Below are 19545 nucleotides of genomic sequence, written 5' to 3'. Positions count from 1 at the left end.
CCTCCTCCTCCTCTTCCTCCTTCTTTCCCCTGTACAGACCTGCCACCTGGGACTCCAGATGCTTTCGCCCAACTGTTGACCTGCCCTTACTGCGACCGGGGCTACAAGCGGCTGACATCGCTCAAGGAGCACATCAAGTACCGCCATGAGAAGAACGAGGAGAGCGTGGCCTGCCCCCTGTGCAGCGAGACCTTCTCCCACCGCACACAGCTGGAGAGGCATATGGCCACGCACAAGCCAGGGAGAGATCAGGTAAGACTGACAGACAGACAGACAGACAGACAGACAGGGGATGATATTTTTCTCTTTTTCTTCTCCTCCTCTTTATCCCCTCTTTTCTTTCCTCATCTGATCTCCTTCACACATTCGGTTGTGTCGTTTGGTGGGTCGGTCAGTGCTCTATGTGAAACACAGTATCATTTTAGCTCAATGCCCTTCACTCTTTTTTTCCCCATCTAAGATTTTTGTTAATTACAAGGGCTTTAATAGCTTCCTCATGGTTACTGCATGCATTTGTCTTCTGCATTGAGAATCATATTCTCTTGAGTGAATGATTATTCCAATTTCCTATTCCTATCGTCCTCTACTCCTCTCACATTACAACAAGTTACTTTTGAGCTTTTGTTCTTTTAAAAAATCAGACCCCGCACTGCTTGTTCGCAGCTGCATTTTGTTGTGCTCCCCCAAGCTTCCGCCTACAGTGAGGCATGCGTGGGATGTGCTAGCATATTGCCTTCCTCAGGCCATCTGACTTTTTGCATCAGCTGTTGCTGGAACTGGAACAGATTTGATTAGAAATTAGCACTCATAAAGATAGTGCTAGAGATATGGACAATTTCCTATGGTTTAATAAGCAGTAATAAGCAGTGCTTTCGTTGAGTGTAGTGTCTAAAATGTACCTATTTTGTAGGTACAACCAGGGAATCAGTACAAGTACAACCACTTATAACCAGCCATTGTAAACATAAAAACCAAAAGTATAGACCTTTTTTCTGTCCTAAAACTGTCTCATAACGGACCATGTAAATAAGCAGTGGAATCATTCAATTTTCCAATTATACTGTGATTATAATGAAATTTCCTGAATTAAGCATGTCAGATTCAAACCTCAATAAGATTTCCTGAATTAAGCATGTCAGATTCAAACCTCAAATTTGCCCTGAGCCCTCCGTGACAGACGCAGTGAAGCAGCACCCCCATTCTAACCCCTCCACCCCCTCACCTGACTCCCTCTCTCCCCCTCCAGACTGACTTAAATAGGAGCAGATGGTCTTTTCCCCAGTGATCTGGAGTATCATAATCCTCAAATGACTAAGTTTTTGTTTATTTTTGTACTTCCTCTCCAGTTAAAAGAGTTAAATGAAGGATCTTATGGAAGGCCATTATGATTACCTTAGTGCACCGGACTGTGGAGGGCTTTTGATTTGAGTGATACTGAGTGCTATTGGTGTAAATGTGTGAATTGTGCTACTCTGCTTATCCTCGGTGTGCCTAGATCACATGTTTATCATGGGTTAATTGTTCACACGTTTGGTTATGATGGCAGGTTCCACATCGTTCATTGGCCCAATTTTTCAGATAGCTAGCTTTTTCACAAAGTAGTCCCCTTCAAGCCACATTCAGTAGGCTAACCCTAATCACATGCCCTAACCTGAAATGTCACCTGCCTTAGGAATGTCTTAACTCCATACACAATCACACACACACTTTCGCACATACCGGTACATAGACTCCTTAGCAAGCATTATCGAAAAGGGATTTTTTGGAATTGAAAATGTAACAATGTACACCTCCCACATCTTTCTCATTAAGTTCTTTGTGGGGGCTTGATCTCCCTAGATGTTGTTTTTGTTTGTTATCTGCACTCATTTGAATTTCAAATGCAGGAAATGCACCTACACTAAACAGTTACTTTTGAACAGAACACGAAAACTCAACCCACACTGTATTCTCAAAATCGATTGGAGTTGCTTGCGTGCTTCATCATTTTGATTACACAATTTAGGATGTAACCCCCCCCCAAACTGTTAGATATAGGCTAGTTAACTTTTGTGAGGGAGTGTTATTGTGTTGCAAAGTAGCTTACCATTGAAGCCATGACAAACTCATTACATTCCTTCTCAAGGCCAGCTACCTTGAAATCTTCCCCAGTGTCTGGTTAATTTGTGACCTCCCACTCTTAGACAACACGTTTAGGTGGCACTGATGTGAAAACTCCCTTTTCTATCTCCTCCACAGCCCCAGCTTCTGAATGAAGGGGCCGGTAACCGCAAGTTCAAATGCACAGAGTGTGGAAAAGCCTTCAAATACAAGCATCATTTGAAGGAGCATCTCCGCATTCACAGCGGTAGGTACTAAGCCGAGTCAAGCTGGCTTTAACCCACCATTTTTAAATGTATTAATGTGACTGTAGCTAGATGACTGAGAGGGCTTAAAATTGATAATGTTCCTTTTTGGCCTCTGTCAGTAAATGAGTCATTCTGTTTTATAATAGCTCACTGTTTCAGACCTGTTTCATAACTGACTAATTCAGCCATATGGATGAGGCCATAGCTCAAGAAAATGAGAGTTGAATAGAAATAGAAATTCTCATTTTCACACTGAAAGAAATCTTTAGCTATTTCACTACCAGCCAATTGCAAGTATTCAAAATGGAGTAACTTGAAATACATGTCCTTGTTTCCCGTTTACAGGTGAGAAACCATACGAGTGTTCCAACTGCAAGAAGCGCTTCTCCCACTCCGGCTCCTACAGCTCCCACATCAGCAGCAAGAAGTGCATCGGTCTGATCTCTGTCAATGGACGAGTACGTAACGGAGGAGGTAACGCCAAGGCTGGCTCCTCCCCTAACTCCACAGCCTCCTCCCCGGGAAGCCCCGCCCTGGCCCAGCTCCGCCACAAGCTGGAGAATGGCCGCCCCATGGGCCCCCAAGACCAGCAAGGCCACCTGGACATCAAGGCAGAGCCCATGGACTTCAACGACTACAGGCTACTGATGGCCTCCCAGTATGGCGTTGGAGGCCCAGGGGGCTATGTGAACGGAGCCGGCCGAGGAGGCAGCCCCCTGGGGATCCACAGCTCATCCCAGAGCCCCCTGCAGCACCTGAGTGGAATGGGGTTGGACCTGCCCCTGCTGGGCTACGGTTCCCTGGGGAACAACCTGAGCGAGGTGCAGAAGGTCCTCCAGATCGTGGACAACACGGTGTGCAGGCAGAAGATGGATGGGAACCCGGAGGAGATCTCCAAGCTCAGGGCCTATATGAAGGAGCTGGGGGCCCAGATGGAGGAGCAGAAGCTGGCTTTGTCCTCCCCGCGTGCTGGCTTCCAGGTGGTGGGCCACGGCAGCCCCACCAAAAGCATCATCGACTACACTCTGGAGAAGGTGAATGAGGCCAAGAGCCTGATCGATGACTCCAAGAGGCAGATCAACATGGACATCAAGAAGGAGAGGCTAAACCACTCGATGGATCCTGAGGACAAGTTGCACCACGAGAGCCACCAGGTTCCATTCCTGCCGTTCTCCTGCCAGTTCTGCAAGGAGACCTTCCCAGGGCCCATCCCACTGCACCAGCACGAGCGCTACCTGTGTAAGAAGAACGAGGAGATCAACCACCTCCAGCCAAGTCAGGGCGTGCCTCCCAGCCGCAGGGGGGTGTTCCCCTCAGAGCAGCAAGCCGCTCTGCAATCCTCTCTGTCAGAGAGGGGTGCCACCAGCCCCGTCAACCCTTTCAAGGACCACGTGTCAGTGCTCAAGGCCTACTTCGCCATGAACATGGAGCCCAACTCAGAGGAGCTGCTGAAGATCTCCATCGCAGTCGGCCTCCCACAGGAGTTCGTGAAGGAGTGGTTCTCCCAGTGGAAGAATCAGCAGCAACAACAACAACACAACAACGGCAATGCCAACTCCAGGAAGAGGTCACCGCCGCCAGACCGGAGCAGTGCAGAGGAGCGAAACCACCACAGCCTGGCCAGGTCGCCGATGTCCATGGCGCAACACGTGGACCGCATTATGGCACTCGCGGATTTACACGGCGTTAACACCAACGGTGACCGTGACGCTCCCCACAGACATTTAAAGGCCAACCAGTTTACAGCCAACAGGCAGATGGGTGACAAACCACTAGACACCTTGGACCACCTTAGGAGCAGCACGCCATCTCCTCTTAATCTCTCCTCCACTTCTTCTAAAAACTCACAGAGCAACTCGTACACTCCAAACAGCCTGGCCTCTGAAGGGGACGGCCATGGGGGGGACGCACCATTGGACCTTTCTCTACCAAAACACATGATGAGCAAGAGCATCTCACTGGGAGAAAAGAGGTCCAAACCAAACGGCTATGTCTCAGACCGCAATAGTGACCACCACCAATCCAACCGGGAGCAGGGGACTGAGCCCATGGACTTGGCCCACATCAAGAAGGAGTTCCTGGGCTCAGGGAGAGACAACGGAGGGAACAGCGGCCACCAGATGGAAAAGAGTGCCAGCCCCATCTTTGGCATCAACCCCTTCGGTGGTGGTCACATGTACACACCTCTGCCCCCACATGGAGCGTTCCCCCCGCACAGCTTCATGCAGGCCCAGGCCAGCATCCCAGGCCTGAGGCCATACCCAGGGCTGGATCCAATGAGCTTCCTGCCCCACATGGCCTACACTTTTGCAACTGGGGCGGCCACATTTGCTGAAATGCAACAGAGGTCGAGGAAGTATCAACGGAAACCAGGTTTCCAGGTATGCAAGCCCTTTTGTGGTTTTAGATCCATTCACTAAAGTCAATATTTAGTAAGACGTTCACAATAACAATGTTGCCCTTTTAAATTAGTGTCTAATGGATACAGTTACACTCAACACAAAACAAATAAAATGTTTTAGATTTTACGTTTTTGTAATGTAATTGTTTTCTGTAAAATAGTGTTTTTGTCTGTTTTGTTAATACTTCCACTCCACACAAAAAATCCACAACACAGAATTAAAAAGCCCATATGTTCCCCTTTTTATGTCTCCTCTCCTGGGCAGTAAGAAGGGTCTTACACAGGTTGCACGGATCGACGGCTAAGCCCTGTCCAGACTTGGGATCAAACTCAGAGCAGAAGGTGTCTATGTTTAGGTGACAGGTGTGGATTACGTACAAATAATTGAAAAATCTGCCTCTCTCATCTCATAGGGGGAGCTACTGGACGGCACTGCGGACTATCTGTCAGGCCTGGAGGACCTGACAGACGAATCGCTCCTCTCCCGGAAGAAGATTAAAAAGACAGAAAGTGGTATGTACGCGTGTGACTTGTGCGACAAAACATTCCAGAAGACCAGTTCCCTCCTAAGACACAAATATGAGCACACAGGTATATAACATTTGGACACTTCTTTTTTACCCCATCCCCCCTCTTCACCTTTGTGCCCATCCCCCTCCATGTTTTGTGTCTTTTGAAAGCTATCTTTTTTATTACCTTTTTTGATTACCTTTTTTTGTTCTTGATCACATAGCTTTTTCTCCCATCTTAGTTCTTATTTTCTCTCTTCTCTTTCACATATTTTTACGTTGTTTGTGTTCAGATTCATGACCTAACATGTTCCTTTCTTTTTGACAGGGGGTGGGGAATAGTGAGATGTTTTGATATGACAGGGGTTACATAAACGTTCAGTAAAGTAGACGTAAGCGTCATTGCATTTGTCACAGACACCCTAGTAGTTGCATAGTCTTTCTGACTCCAGACATTATCAGATGGTCTCCAGAAGTAACAGGACCAGTGGCCATTTTGGAAACAAACTTGCCGCTTCAAGAGGGACTGTCTTTTTAAAGTTCATACAGTACATACACAGTGCCTTCAGTGACAGGGACAAGAATTACTGCATTGACCCTAGTGGTATTTAACAGAATGCCAGGTCGAATAGAAGGCTTGCCTGTATGGCATTTCTGGTTCTTATTGAAATTATCTTCAAAGATGTGACCTCTCTTCCTGGGGACTCCTCTCTTTCATCAGGTTGCATCATCCCCTGTCACTCTGTGCAGGAACGCTCCATGAGGAATTCGCTGTTTCGTCTATTTTTGCACCACTGTGGGGGTGGTGGGGAGGGCGAGGATGGGGGGCACTTCAAGAATGCCAACTATGGAAGATGTCGCAGGCATTCCAAGGCTATTTGTGGCTAGGAATCGCCTGTGTGTGTGCGTGCATTCCATTGCATGGCTGTTCGCATGTGTGTACTGTATGTGTATTGGCATTCGTAAGATGGGAGGCGTTTGTGCATGTGTGTGTGAGATGTGAGCTTTGGAAGAGTGCTATTATATGGGCCGATTGAACTGGCATTAGAGAGGCCCAGCTTGTCTAATAGAAGTCAGATGGAAGGGAATATATTTCTGGTGGCGCCACTGAGTTGTAGTAAACGTTTAGTGCGAGGAGCTGCATGGTGCGGGGGCGGGACAGGGAAGGGAAGGGGGGCTAGTGGTGTGAAGTTCCTCCTCCTACAAATATAACCGTCACACTATCACGCGAAGGATTCCTAATCTGTACCTATGATGTCATGACAACACACTCTGTCACTGGTGCCAGGCTGCTTCAGTTTCACCTTGCTTGGTGTTCTAAACATCTGAACTCACTGGCTTAGCTCGCTGCTCACCGGCCCCGCCGCAGTCGCAGACGACCCCATCATAGTGTGTTTGGGTTCTTATTTCCACCTGCCTCCCCCCAGTGTTATCTAGCAGCAACTGAAATTAGCTCTAAGGTTAGGTGGTCAACCATAAATGTAGGGTTACTTTCAACGCTTTATTTTGTTTTCAGAAATGTACTTGTATTTATTTGTACAATCACAACATTACCCATTCCTATCATTATTTTCTTGTGTTGTTAATTATTTTCACCATGATGGGAGGGAATGAAGAAATCCTGATATATGATATAAATGCTTTTACACTCAAGATGCACTTAACATGATCAATACATTCTGTGCCAATGTCAGATCAAAGTTACTCTAATATTGCATGTCTACTGTATGTCTGTTCTCCTGAATAACTGTCTATCTTCCTTTTGTACTGTTCTTTGTTTCTAGAGAAGGCGACCACAGTAACACCGAAGTAACACTTTCTCTCCCCTGTCTCCTGTGTCTCTGCAGGCAAGCGGCCACACCAGTGCATGATCTGTAAGAAGGCCTTCAAACATAAGCACCACCTTATCGAGCACTCGCGCCTGCACTCGGGCGAAAAGCCATACCAATGCGACAAGTGTGGCAAGCGCTTCTCTCACTCAGGCTCCTACTCCCAGCACATGAACCACCGCTACTCCTACTGCAAGAGGGAGGCCGAGGAAAGGGAGGCGGCTGAGAGGGAGGCCCGGGATAAGGGCCCCCTGGAGCCCACAGAGTTGCTGATGAGGAGGGCCTACCTGCAGGGTCTGGGGCCGCTGGGCTACTCGGACCCCGAGGACCAGCCGGAGGATGGGGGTGGCACCATCCTGAGGGACGGCACTGAAGGAGGGATGAGGGGAGGACGAGGAGAGAGGGAAGTGGACGAGACGTATGAGGAGGTGACAGACAGGCGAGAGGCAGGAAGTTTCAGGGAAGGAGAGGACGAGGATGACAGCAGGATGGACACGGAGAGGAATGACGAGGGGAAAGATGCAGAGCATTCAATGGATGAGAGTTCAAGAGAAGGGAAAACAGACACCAAGTCGGACCAGGAGGAAGCAGATTAAGTCAATACTGCAGTCATTTGAAAAAAATCTTTCAGCAAATATTTGTGATGTTGGTTTGTTTCATTTCCTTTTTCCATTCTTCCAGCAAACATGAAACTTGCTTTGTTTTTAGATAGGCACTGCGGTGGCTCAGATATGCAAGCGCGAGCGCTTGCCTCTAGCTTCTCAGAAGCTCATAATGATGGACTCATGCAATGTGGTGACTGCCAACATCAGAGTTGTGACGACAAGCTGGGTGGGATTGTTTAAGAATCCACATTATGCAACAACAACAAAAAACGAAGTAATAATGATTATCATTATAATTAAAAATGAAATGAAGCTGTTTTTAATGTACAGTATTAAATAAGGCCTGAAAGCTGTGTGGTGCTATAATGTTCTTAACCCTTGTGTTTCATTGTGTTAATACCCCAAACTAGGAAATTGCACTCTGCCCCTTTAATCACTACAAAAACATTTTTTGAAGAAAAAAAAAAGGCTATGTATATTTATACCGTGCTTGAAGACTCGGTAGCAGTCCATCAGTGTTGTACTTTGTCTACCACTTACTGTGATGTCCTTGGTTCTACCATCCTTTTTGCCAGGCAAACTAACCACACAATTTTGGGCCTCACAAATGTCTTTATGTGAAGGAAACTTTAAACCTGTGTGAATTTGATATGTTGTGAGTCTTAAATTGGACCGGAATGGAGTGACAGAATGAAGGAGAGAATAGTGAAATATGGAGGGCTCCGTACATAAGACAGAGCCTTTGTATGTTTTATTTTCTCAACAGAAAGCCTTATATGCAAACCTTTTCACCTGTGCATTTCTGCAAGTGCCATCCTTGTACAGTGTAAATCAGAGTTGACTTGTGTTTTCTTTGCTCTGGCTTCAGTATTAAATGAATATTTCACCTTGTTTTCCAAGTACCTATGTCAGTATTAGCATAGATAGAGACAGCAGTTCGTTAGTTTACTTATGTTTGTGCAATTTTCTGTATTTTTTTCATGACCTTTTGTCAGTATTACTTTTTGTTTTTGTTGATTTTTTTTCCAAGCATAAATTACATGTAGTTTTTATTTTAAGATTACCGTTTTATTTATGTGACTCATTTTATATTTCCTAATTTTATTTATTTCATACTGTAGTGTACAGTATTATAGTTCCTCAACAAATAGATATATTTTAGTAAAGGATTCTGTCATTGACTATTGGAGCAAATTATAAATAGAGAGCATTCTATGGTATTTGGAAAAACATTCATTGTTAAAATTTGAAATTTTGTTCTTATTGTTTTATTTCCTTTCAACTACTGGAAATTCTAAATTTGGGGAACTTTTGATACAATATTGTGAAAACACTGTATTTTTTGACAATAAAAATCCACTTTATTCATCCAGGTAAAGAGATGAAGATAGAGGGACTGTTGATGATGAAAAATTCCTGAAATGTCTGAAGTATTATTGAATTTTTAATTTCTCTTGGAAATGACCATGCTCGAATAAATGTAGCCAAATTAAATTTGAATAAAGCTGTGTTATTCTTCTTGTACTTGAACTACTTCTATTTATTAACAATCTAACAGTGATCATGTATATTTGGAGTATAGCAGTCTCATGTTTATACCATTTTTATTAAGGTCATTATTGTCTAGATTATTGGTTGTCCTAACTAGACAGCACATAAAATTGAAGTGACAATGTCACAGTACAGCATGTGGAGACTTTCTAACATAGCATGTGAAAGTAGGAAGCATTAGTGTGTTGTGTTTTTGTTTAACTTTACAATGTAATATTAATTAAATTTGAACATGCCAATATGATAGAACATTCAAAAACATTTACTAGCACTTTCAAAGGGAAACATTTTCAAAAGTACTGTAGACATTTTCCAAGCTTTAGTTTCATGTTCTATTCAGGGAAAGTTCCTAATTAACATAAACTCATTATTACAGCCTTTTACTTTACTATAAAATTAGGAAGAATAATCTCAAGTATCCATCTCAAATATAATTTATTGCTGGGTTACCTTCTGATGTGGATTTTACTTTATGTACCAGATTTCTTAGAGGCTGTGTGTGATAGACTTTAAAATTACTTTTGCCTTTTTAAAGTTTGAGAAAAAAAAACTAGGATGAGCTAAAATTGTCACCAGCAGCAGACAGCCAAACTGGCAATGAACTGTTTGCACAGGATCTCAGAAGAATTACATGACCTTACTAATTGAACTCACATAATGAAATGCAAATAGAAGCAGGTGAAGAGTTAATCGCGTTAGACACACACACACACACACACACACACACACACGCGCACACACACACACACGCAGAGAATATGCTCACAAGTAGCCTAGCAAAATTCCCCATTGACAGAATTGTCAAAATACTGTGTGAGAAAGCTCTCTATCTCTCAAGCCACTGAAGACCTATGCAACCAGGGTCTGTGCTATCTGGAATCCTTGGGACATCCCTACCCCGTTGAAGTTGACATTTAAAATGGTTAAGGTAAAGGTTAAGGTTAGGTAAGGGTTATGGTTAAGTTTAGGGTAGGGTATGGTAGGGGTTAAGGTTAGAGTTTAGAGTAGGGACGTCCCAAGGATCCCGGATTGCTCTGATCAAGCAACCAGCAAGGTGAGAGGGTTTCCACTAGTTACCACAGCCACAAAGTCAAATGGGCTATATCGTAGAAATTCATGAAAACAAAACATATTTTTTTGTTCTTAATTTAAAAGTTAGGGTTAGGCATAAGGTTAGCAGCGTGGTTACGGTTAGTGTTAGTGTTAGGTTTAAAATCACATTTTAAGAAAATAAATTGTAGAAATAGGCGGTGTTTATGACTTTGTGAATGTGGTAAATAGTGTAGACCGGTTGAGAGGCGTTCCTAAAATGACGGCATCACGCATGGACGAAAGACGTGCGTTTTTTTTTGTAGCAAGCATATTCAGGAAGAGGTGAGTGTTCATTCCACACACTGACACAAACGAACACTGCCATGCATAGCACGTTGTTTCAAATGCTTTACCTTGTGCGAGGCGTTATATCTACATTCATTTGTATTTAGTGAGGAGAAGAAGAAAAAAAAATACATTTGCATATCGACACTGTAGGCTATATGTCTTCGATGACAGATATGGTTACGGATTAAATTAGTGTGTCAAATGAGATGTTGGGTACTGTACAATCTAGCTCCTTTGGTCCAGTAGGGCGTTAGTACGGTTTACTACAGATTAGCTTTCTGCGTCTTTGAGCGGTAAAGGCCATAGACGAAATCATTGAACAGTATGTTTAGTGACTGGATTTAATGTACTCAACACACCAAAGTAAAGATGATAATAGAGTGCAGAAGAACTGTTCTCTCTATGTGGCAGCTGCTATTTCTCCAAAATACGAAATAAACTACTTGTTTTGAGAACATTTTGTTTACCGCTATTTTTAGTTGTATGGCTAGGTTACTACGAGCTGTCACAGATTAGCCATTGGCTGTGTGTGCATCCGATGTAGCGCACAGACGCATGCGCACACAGAGCTAGTATTTTACGTATTAAATTCATAACTGGCCAGTTTTAACTGTTGCAATAATGTTGCACATTTTAATGACTGAATGGAAAGGCTGATTCTCCATTTAGTAGGTGAAATAGTTTCCCATACTCTACTGTCTTACATTTCATACGAAATCTAAATAGATCTCTACCCATGTGTTTCAAGCACTAGTCACAAGTACAGAGAAAAGTATTGTCATTTATTACAGTTTTCTTACTGTGTTACTCAAGAACATTTTTATTTTTCTCACTACAGTAGCTCAACAGTGAAACAGTCACCAGTGATGTGGTTTTAAATGAGTAAGCTTCTTGAGGCCTACTTCAAAGGGATGCTCTACATTTACAAGGCCACCCAAAGTCCTGAAAATTGCCTACACCATGTAAAAAAAGCTTTATTTCATTCAGTGGGCTAGAATGCCTGAAAGTGTGATCAGTCAGCTGCATGACAAATCATATTTTGACAGATACAGTATGATTTTAATAACCAGCAATAGTACATATAATAGCACATTCATGGCTCACAGGTAGGCTAATTTACCAAATGAGATCTGATGTTATTGAGTGTGGTAGATAGATAATTTCATTTGAGTTTGTCATATGAAGTCTGTAAAGTTCTATATTGGACTGCTGTGCTGCCTGCCTGCCTTTTCATTTTCCTGGATATTGTGCGTATCACTGTGCCTTCTCCTTCTCCCCATCCAAGGCAGCACAGAGAGATTAGCACATGTCCATGTGCCTATAATTATAGCTGTAGTCCCTTTCAGTGGATCCTTAAATGATTTGCTTTTACGTAAAGCCTGCGCTTGTGAAGTACAAGGGCACGACTCCCTCAATTAAAAGAAGGAAAGTCACTTCTCACTCATTTCACCGCTTTGAAACCTTAATCCGTGGAAAATGGGAGCTTCCTCCCCTTTTCTAATATGAGATCAAAGGAGTTATGAATAGCATTACACATTCCTTGCTCGATGTGCGAAGCTGCTTACATTTGCATTGTCAAACTGAAAGGCCTGTTATAAGAACACTGAATGAAAAGGTTTTTAGGACACAATATTACCCTCTGTTTTGCTCATTGAGCACTGATCCTAATGTAATCATAGTTTTTAGAAATATCTGTGTATATTATTGCCATTTACACCAATGGGGGAAAATAGAAAATGCTTCTATGACCTACAACTCAATTATAGCCCACAGATAAAATCAGGGTGAACAATTCAATACACTAGGAGTGTAGTCTTTCAAGTATGTCATCTCCCAAAACATTTCAATCATAAGACATTTGCTCTCGAATACATTTGGTGCCATGCATTTTATCCAGATTAAAGGAACATGAAATGACAGAGGCTAACCTATTTGTTAAAATATTTTCCCAGATGTCAGACTACAGTTCATGTTAATGTCTAGTAAAAAAAAATATTTTGATGTGTAATAAATGTTATGTAGCCTTTATCTTATACGTGTTAGTATTTACTACATTTGCCACCTAGCTGGTTGATCAAGTGGGCCCTCAACCCTAACTACCTTCCGCACAGTGCTCAATAGGACTGAACTTTAGTTAGCCTTAGCCTCAATCTGCCATGTTCTCAGCTGCTACAGTATCTGAGGGGATATCTCATCAGATCCCATGTTTAGGATAAATAAATCCTCCAAGAGAACGTAACGGAGCTAGCCTCCTCCCTGTCAGCCCCCATCCAAGATGATGCCCACACACACAGACACACACACAGACACACACAGACAGAATGCATGCTTAAACCCTGAATGGCCGAAGGGACCAAAAGGGAGGTGTCGGAATCTGGCACGCACGCTCCAGCGATCTGTATTTGTCGCCGGTCATTGCAATCCCATCCAACCCTGTGCCTGCTACCCCCAAGGGCACAATGGGGGTAGTTCTTCTGGTGATGACTTTAATGGTCACGATTGGTCCTCACAGTGACGTTTTTATGCATTTTTATAAGGAAATGCTGGCTGCCTCCCCCCACCCTTGCTATCTAGGCCTATGTAAATCCTGTATTTCTGCATGAAATCCCTTTGCACCTCAGGGTGATGTGTGTGTGTGTGTGTGTGTGTGGTGAGGGGGGTGTTATGCACTTCAGTGTGTTTTGCCAGGATACACACACACATAATTTATAAAGCTGTGGTGATTATTGGCTGATTTTCCTCTTCGATTTTTCGTAGAGAGTTAATATGTACTATAGTCGCCCTATACTCTGGCAATGTTTTCAGTGACATTGAGGATGTGAAGCTAAATTCTAAATGTAAGGGCGTTGTGCTAAATATTAGAAAAGCCAACAACAACAATGAGCCAGGGGTAGAAAAAATAATGTTCCAATATGTACCTTCCAATTATGTTCCAATATTCACTTTTTGTCATGTTGTTTTGTTTCCAGACTGAAATGGTGTTTCGGTTTAATGACTAAGCCTATCTGAGAGTCTCCAGTCAGACTGGTCAGGTAGTGAAATGACTTGTCAGCATTCACAGTGTCATTACCGTGTTATTAATTCCTGAGTGGTTTGGTGCGTTGGGGATTCCCTGTCACATCAGTGTGTGGGGGAGAGAATGGTGACATTAACCCTTTCAGTTAATTTCTGCCATTTAGGTGGAATGGTGTCAATAACCTGAATACTCTGAAAAGGTGGGCGAAAGGTGAGGAGAGATTTGATCATCAATTGGTCCATTTTGCAATGAATGGTGGTAAGGTTGGAAATCCCCCCGGAGATGTGGTCGAAAACTTGTTGTTTCGTGTTCTATTCCAGATGAGATGTTTGTCTTCTGTTAGCTGTTGTTATGCCATACAGTAATGGTCCATTGTCTATCTACATCATTTAAAAACATTATATGAAAGCTTGCATGATGCTCTGTGCTTGGCAAGAGTCACACAGTAGGTCAGAGATGTCAATATGTCATCTAAACATTTAGATTTTGTTTACAAATTTAATGCTGCCAATATATCTTGGTTTTCCATTAAGCGTTTTGTTACAATGGGTCACAATTGTGCTTTCAAGAAGATTTATTTTTGTAATTGGCCTAAACTTCTGTTTGCCTTTTTAAAACATTCACCTTCTACTGAACTCCATATCTACCATCTTTTAAACTTTAAAAGGTTTTGTGGTGTTTAAAAAATTACATAGCAAATGTTCTACTTAAGATATGACTTGCATTTAAGAACGAGAGAGGGACCAAGATATTGACTGATTGGAAAGTCTGTTGGCGAATGATGAGTGTAGCAAATACTTTACTACCCATTGTGGGCAGCTTAATGGAAGAATGAGATGGAGGACATAACATTTACTGTAGTAAACTGGAAAACATGGGGAGGAAATTTGTTGGAAAAGAAATTACAGAAAACCTATTTATATGTCTTCAGGTCAGTTTACCATAGATGTACCATAACTGATACAACTGGTCAGATTTATTTTGTCCCACAGGAAATTAATAGACTATACTTCCCAAAATCCACCTGGTCTTTTCCTCTTTCCCTGCCAAGGAGGCCTTCATTGCCAATCTCTGAAAGCAATGATTTCCCTATTCTTACTGCAGTTATTTTGTCTTTGATTATTATCATAAATTTTTCTCTCCTCAGATTCAGAATACCCTATCCATGACTGTGCTACTGGTAGAGGCGTTCTACGGTGGCTCCCACAAACAGCTGATAGACCTGCTTAGAGAGAATGTGGAAGACTGCGTGGCCTACACACTGCCGGCTAAGAAATGGCACTGGAGGGCCAGGACAGCAGCTCTGTACTTCATGCAGGCTATCCCGGCTAGCCCCTCATACAGGTATACACAGAAGCAAGACTGTTGGAATTGATACAGTGCTGATTAAGACTGCTAGGTCATTGTTATTGCGAAATATACACTTTTTTTTGTTGGTCTTTCCGAGACGTTGTTTGTGAGTTTGCATGTTTGTGAGCTCTGTAAAGGGGAAATCCAATTCCTCTGTTTTGGCACAGTGAGATGGAAAGTGGGCCATGCGGTTGTCAGCCATTTTAAGGTACCCTTGTATCACTCACTACTAGACTTCAGAGATTGGGATTCCATTAGGTCATTGACTTCCACAGAGAGGGTTTAGGTCATATGTAATGAGACACAGCTGCTTGAAATGTCCCCAACCTTTCACTCTCTATTTTTCGGTGTCAATATGTTTTCTGTTTTTTTGCACATTGCTATTAGGGGAAGAACCCAATGTGTAAAAGTACTTAGCTATCTTTTCTTTGCACTTTGGAATTAAATCTATGTTTTATTAGGGAAACCCAGATCAATGAGCTATCCTGTCATTAAACCAGAGGGTGCAATATGATTATTATTCATCATTTTATTTGATGATAAACTCTGCTTTGCAGAAACTGTTTTGATTCAGGGCTTGGGGAGTACTTCACAGATGATTGGCAAATATAGGGCGATTTACTATACATTTGGTGAAGCGATGCATGATGCTGCAGCTCACCCACACACAGGGCTAACGCTCAGATTGATGTGTACTTGTCTGGTTTTGATCCCTCGCTGTCATCTCTGCAACACCGCAGTAACAGTCGCTACTGGAGAAACACAGTGGGCGAGCCATGTCACATTTGAGTAGAATTCCAAATTCAAAAAGGTCATCAGTCAAAATGAAGACAGGTAGTCAAATCGATAGTGGCTAGCAGAGGTGTGGACTCGAGTCTGACTGTTGTCACAAATGTCATGACTTGATAGAAAATAAAATAATTTGAGACTTGACTTGGAGCTTCAAGACTCGGGACTCGATTTTGATTTGAGACTGATGACTTGAAATGATCTGGCCAGGTTTTGTAACGTTTTGTCGCTAATTTTGTGGCACAGTCTCCTTGGATTATTCTCCACGTAGCCAGAGACAGTATTGCATTTGCAAAAAATCTGATTGGCTGGTGAAACACACTCAGCCCTCTGATTGGACCAGCAAACTGTCAATCAACACAGGTCGGGTGAACTAGTGCAATGGGGAGGTTTAAGAGGTGCAAGTGTGAAATTCAATGGGGAAAATATTAGTTTTTTAATACATATTTTAATAGGCTACATAATATTATAGCCTACCATTTTGTATTTGATATTTATACCTTTGCTTATTCTATCTGGTCACTAACATAGGCCTACGGCATTGCACCAAATTATTGTTTCAAAAACATCTAATTTGTGCTTCAGAAAGAAAAGCTTGCGGATCTTGACTGTTGACCAATGATCAGTCATCAAAATTGGCGCGCAAAGGCGGCCAGGAAAGCGCTTGTTTAGTATTTTCCGGTTTTGCCTGGCAAAAACAGAGGCGAAAACAGAGTAGCCTACCTACGTTAATATTACCCATATAAAGTGCCATTTAGCAATCTGCTACTGACGCATCTTTGACACAACAATGGGCTACCTGGTGATTTCATAGATAATTTTCATATTTAAAATAGGCCTAGTTTGGGTGGGTTAAAATTATTTACGTCAGTGGTGGTACTGGCTATGACTAAAGATGGCGAGCTGTAACATCGCACTACCTTCAATACTTATGGGATGAAAATGTAACATTCTGGCGAATTAATTATGATATTTGTTAGGAAGAAAAAGGCTACAGACAGATCATGCTTTCCATCCGATCCTTCAAGCCCCGCTGCATACAGGTTGGCGGTAATGATCCTGCTTGCTCTTGACTCCAAAAAGTGACAATGTGTCATGATATCCCTAGTTGATATTGACTGCTAACATGAATGACTTTGAACATGAATTTTTGGGGGTCGCGGGTCAGAACCTTTGAAAACCACTGAGCTAGCGAACAGATTGCTGATTTGCTGTGCAGCGCAAACTTCAAATTGTAGGGAGATTGTAGGATTGCCATAAATGAATATGCAGCTCCAAATGTTGTTTGGTCAATAACAGTGGTGGAAAAAGTACCCAATAGTCATACTCGAGTAAAAGTAAAGATACCTTAATAGAAAATGACTCAAGTAAAAGTCACCCAATAAAATACTACTTGAGTAAAAGTCTACAAATATTTGGTTTGAAATATACTTATGTATCAAAAGTAAATGTAATTGCTAAAATATACTTAAGTATCAAAAGTAAAAGTATAAATATATTATATTAAGAAAGCCAGACAGCACAATATATATATATATATATATATATATATATATATATATATATATATATATATATATATATATATATATATATATATATATATATATATATATATATATATAAGTACGGATAGCCAGTGGCACATAATTTACAAAGCATTTGTGTTTAGTGAGTCCACCAGATCAGAGGCAGTAGAGATAACCAGGGATGTTCTCTTGATAAGTGTGTGAATTGGACCATTATCCTGTCCTGCTAAGCATTCAAAATGTAATGAGTACTTTTGTGTGTCAGGGAAAATGTAGTTGAACAACTCATTGCCTGTATAGATTTTTTATTTTACTTGACTTGAAAAAAACTTGTGACTCGATTTGACTTGCTCTTAGAATGCACGACTTGGACTTGACTCAAGACTCAACCAGTTCTATTTGGGACTCGTCTTGAGACTTGGATCTTGTGACTTGAGACTTGAATAATCGTGACTTGGTCCCACCTCTGGTGGCTAGGTACATCATGGCATGTCATGTGGCTAAGTAATATCTCATACAGTAAGTGACTAACCAACCCCTTTTCTCGGTTCTGCTGTTTGTTGCCATTTTGGATTTTGCAGAATGAGATATTTGATGTTCCCTCTATGGGATGACAAGTGGTAATTCAGCACATAACAAATCAAAATGTTCTACTTATTTATATGAAAAAGGTAAAGTAAAAAAAAAAATCCATCTCCACTGAAGGGATACTTTAAGTAAGTCCTGCAGTTTGAGTGCGTCTAATTCTTAACTACACAGGATGTCCCTGTGGACTATTCTTGGCAGGAAAAAGGTAAAAATAGAGAACTCTCATCTGGTTTGAGTCAGAGCCCTGCATTACCGACAGAGTTTAGGGGGTGAGGGTGATTTCTGTAACATGCAGTCCTGTAGGCCTCTTTTAGTTTTGATCGAAGGCCCAAACAGTCTAGGAAATTGGGCTAATCCCATGTCTGAGAGGCACACGGGGACGTGATCTTAACGATGGCTCGTGGACTCAGCCACATCAAAGATTCCTCGCTCATGGGTAAAGGAGACTGACTGACTGATGAAGGGATGGGCCAAGGCTTGAAGTGGAGGATGGGGTCACGTAGGGAGATGCTGGAGCTTCAAAGCCTCACCGCTGAGCACGCAACAGATACAGAGTCGCCGCAGAGGGAGACGGAGAGAGAGAGAGAGATATGCTTTTAGAGGGCTGCGGTGGAAATGCTGCATTGTCTGAGAGGCTGCAGGAGAGCTGGGCAGGGCTGGGTGGATTATCCTGCTTGGGAAATTATTCGATTTTGGTGATGTTACTATTTTACCTACTGGTTACGGTCAATGGGTGGTATTTAGCAGGATTTATCCCTTTAATGGATGAAAGGCATTTTAGTGGTTGGCATTGGCAGCAGTGGGGACATTCAAGTCTGATATAGCTCGGCTAAAAAGAGAGCTATCCCTCACCTCCTAGCGTTTCATTTTAGTCAGACATTAGTAAGCACGAAGATATGGAAGTAAGGCCCGGCGTTTGTTAGACATTAATGTACAGTGCATTCGGAAAGTATTCAGACCCCTTTACTTTTTCCACATTTTGTTACGTTACAGCCTTATTCTTAAATTGATTAAATTGTTTTTTTCCTCACCAATCTACACACAATACCCCATAATGACAAAGAAAAAACAGGTTTTTGAATTTTTTGCAAATGTATTAAAAATAAAAAACAGATATCACATTTGCATAAGTATTCAGACCCTTTACTCAGTACTTTGTTAAAGCACCTTTGTCAGCAATTACAGCCTTGAGTCTTCTTGGGGATGATGCTATAAGCTTGGCACACCTGTATTTGGGGAGTTTCTCCCATTCTTCTCTGCAGATCCTCTTAAGCTCTGTCAGGTTGGATGGGGAGCGTCGCTGCACAGCTATTTTCAGGTCTCTCCAGAGATGTTTGATCGGGTTCAAGTCCGGGCTCTGGCTGGACATTCAGAGACTTTTCCCGAAGCCACTCCTGCGTTGTCTTGGCTGTGTGCTTAGGGTCGTTGTCCTGTTGGAAGGTAAACCTTCGCCCCAGTCTGAGATCGTGAGCACTCTGGAGCAGGTTTTCATCAAGGATCTCTATGTACTTTGCTCCGTTCATCTTTCCCTCGATCCTGACTAGTCTCCCAGTCCCTGCTGCTGAAAAACATCCCCACAGCATGATGCTGCCACCACCATGCTTCACCGTAGGGATGGTACCAGGTTTCCTCCAGACTTGATGCTTGGTA

At 42.4% G+C, this 19545-nt stretch overlaps 2 protein-coding genes across 3 annotated transcripts in view; both read left to right on the top strand.

Moving 5' to 3' along the window:
• LOC311143727 (zinc finger E-box-binding homeobox 2-like) overlaps nucleotides 1–9186 on the top strand; it is a 49021-nt gene extending 39835 nt beyond the window's left edge. Inside the window, exons 5-9 of one of the 2 annotated variants that reach the window (XM_084179601.1) lie at nucleotides 38–252; nucleotides 2239–2347; nucleotides 2694–4729; nucleotides 5163–5262; nucleotides 7106–9186. In XM_084179601.1, the coding sequence (XP_084035727.1) occupies nucleotides 38–252; nucleotides 2239–2347; nucleotides 2694–4729; nucleotides 5163–5262; nucleotides 7106–7683 (3038 nt within the window). In that variant the 3' untranslated portion in view covers nucleotides 7684–9186. Of the gene's footprint in view, nucleotides 1–37; nucleotides 253–2238; nucleotides 2348–2693; nucleotides 4730–5162; nucleotides 5341–7105 lie in introns of both variants that reach the window. The other variant, XM_084179600.1, reaches the window with a different exon arrangement.
• Nucleotides 9187–14709: 5523 nt separating this feature from the next.
• Nucleotides 14710–19545, top strand: part of gtdc1 (glycosyltransferase-like domain containing 1) — a 31387-nt gene continuing 26551 nt past the window's right edge. Inside the window, exon 1 of the mRNA XM_084179459.1 lies at nucleotides 14710–14983. Coding sequence (XP_084035585.1) covers nucleotides 14805–14983 — 179 coding nt within the window. The 5' untranslated portion in view covers nucleotides 14710–14804. The remainder of the gene's footprint in view (nucleotides 14984–19545) is intronic.

Source organism: Coregonus lavaretus (genome assembly GCF_964263955.1).
Source record: "Coregonus lavaretus genome assembly, chromosome: 16".
Classification (NCBI taxonomy): Eukaryota; Metazoa; Chordata; class Actinopteri; order Salmoniformes; family Salmonidae; genus Coregonus; species Coregonus lavaretus.
Note: the sequence above shows the minus strand (reverse complement) of the source record. Positions and strands in the feature narration are given on the sequence as shown.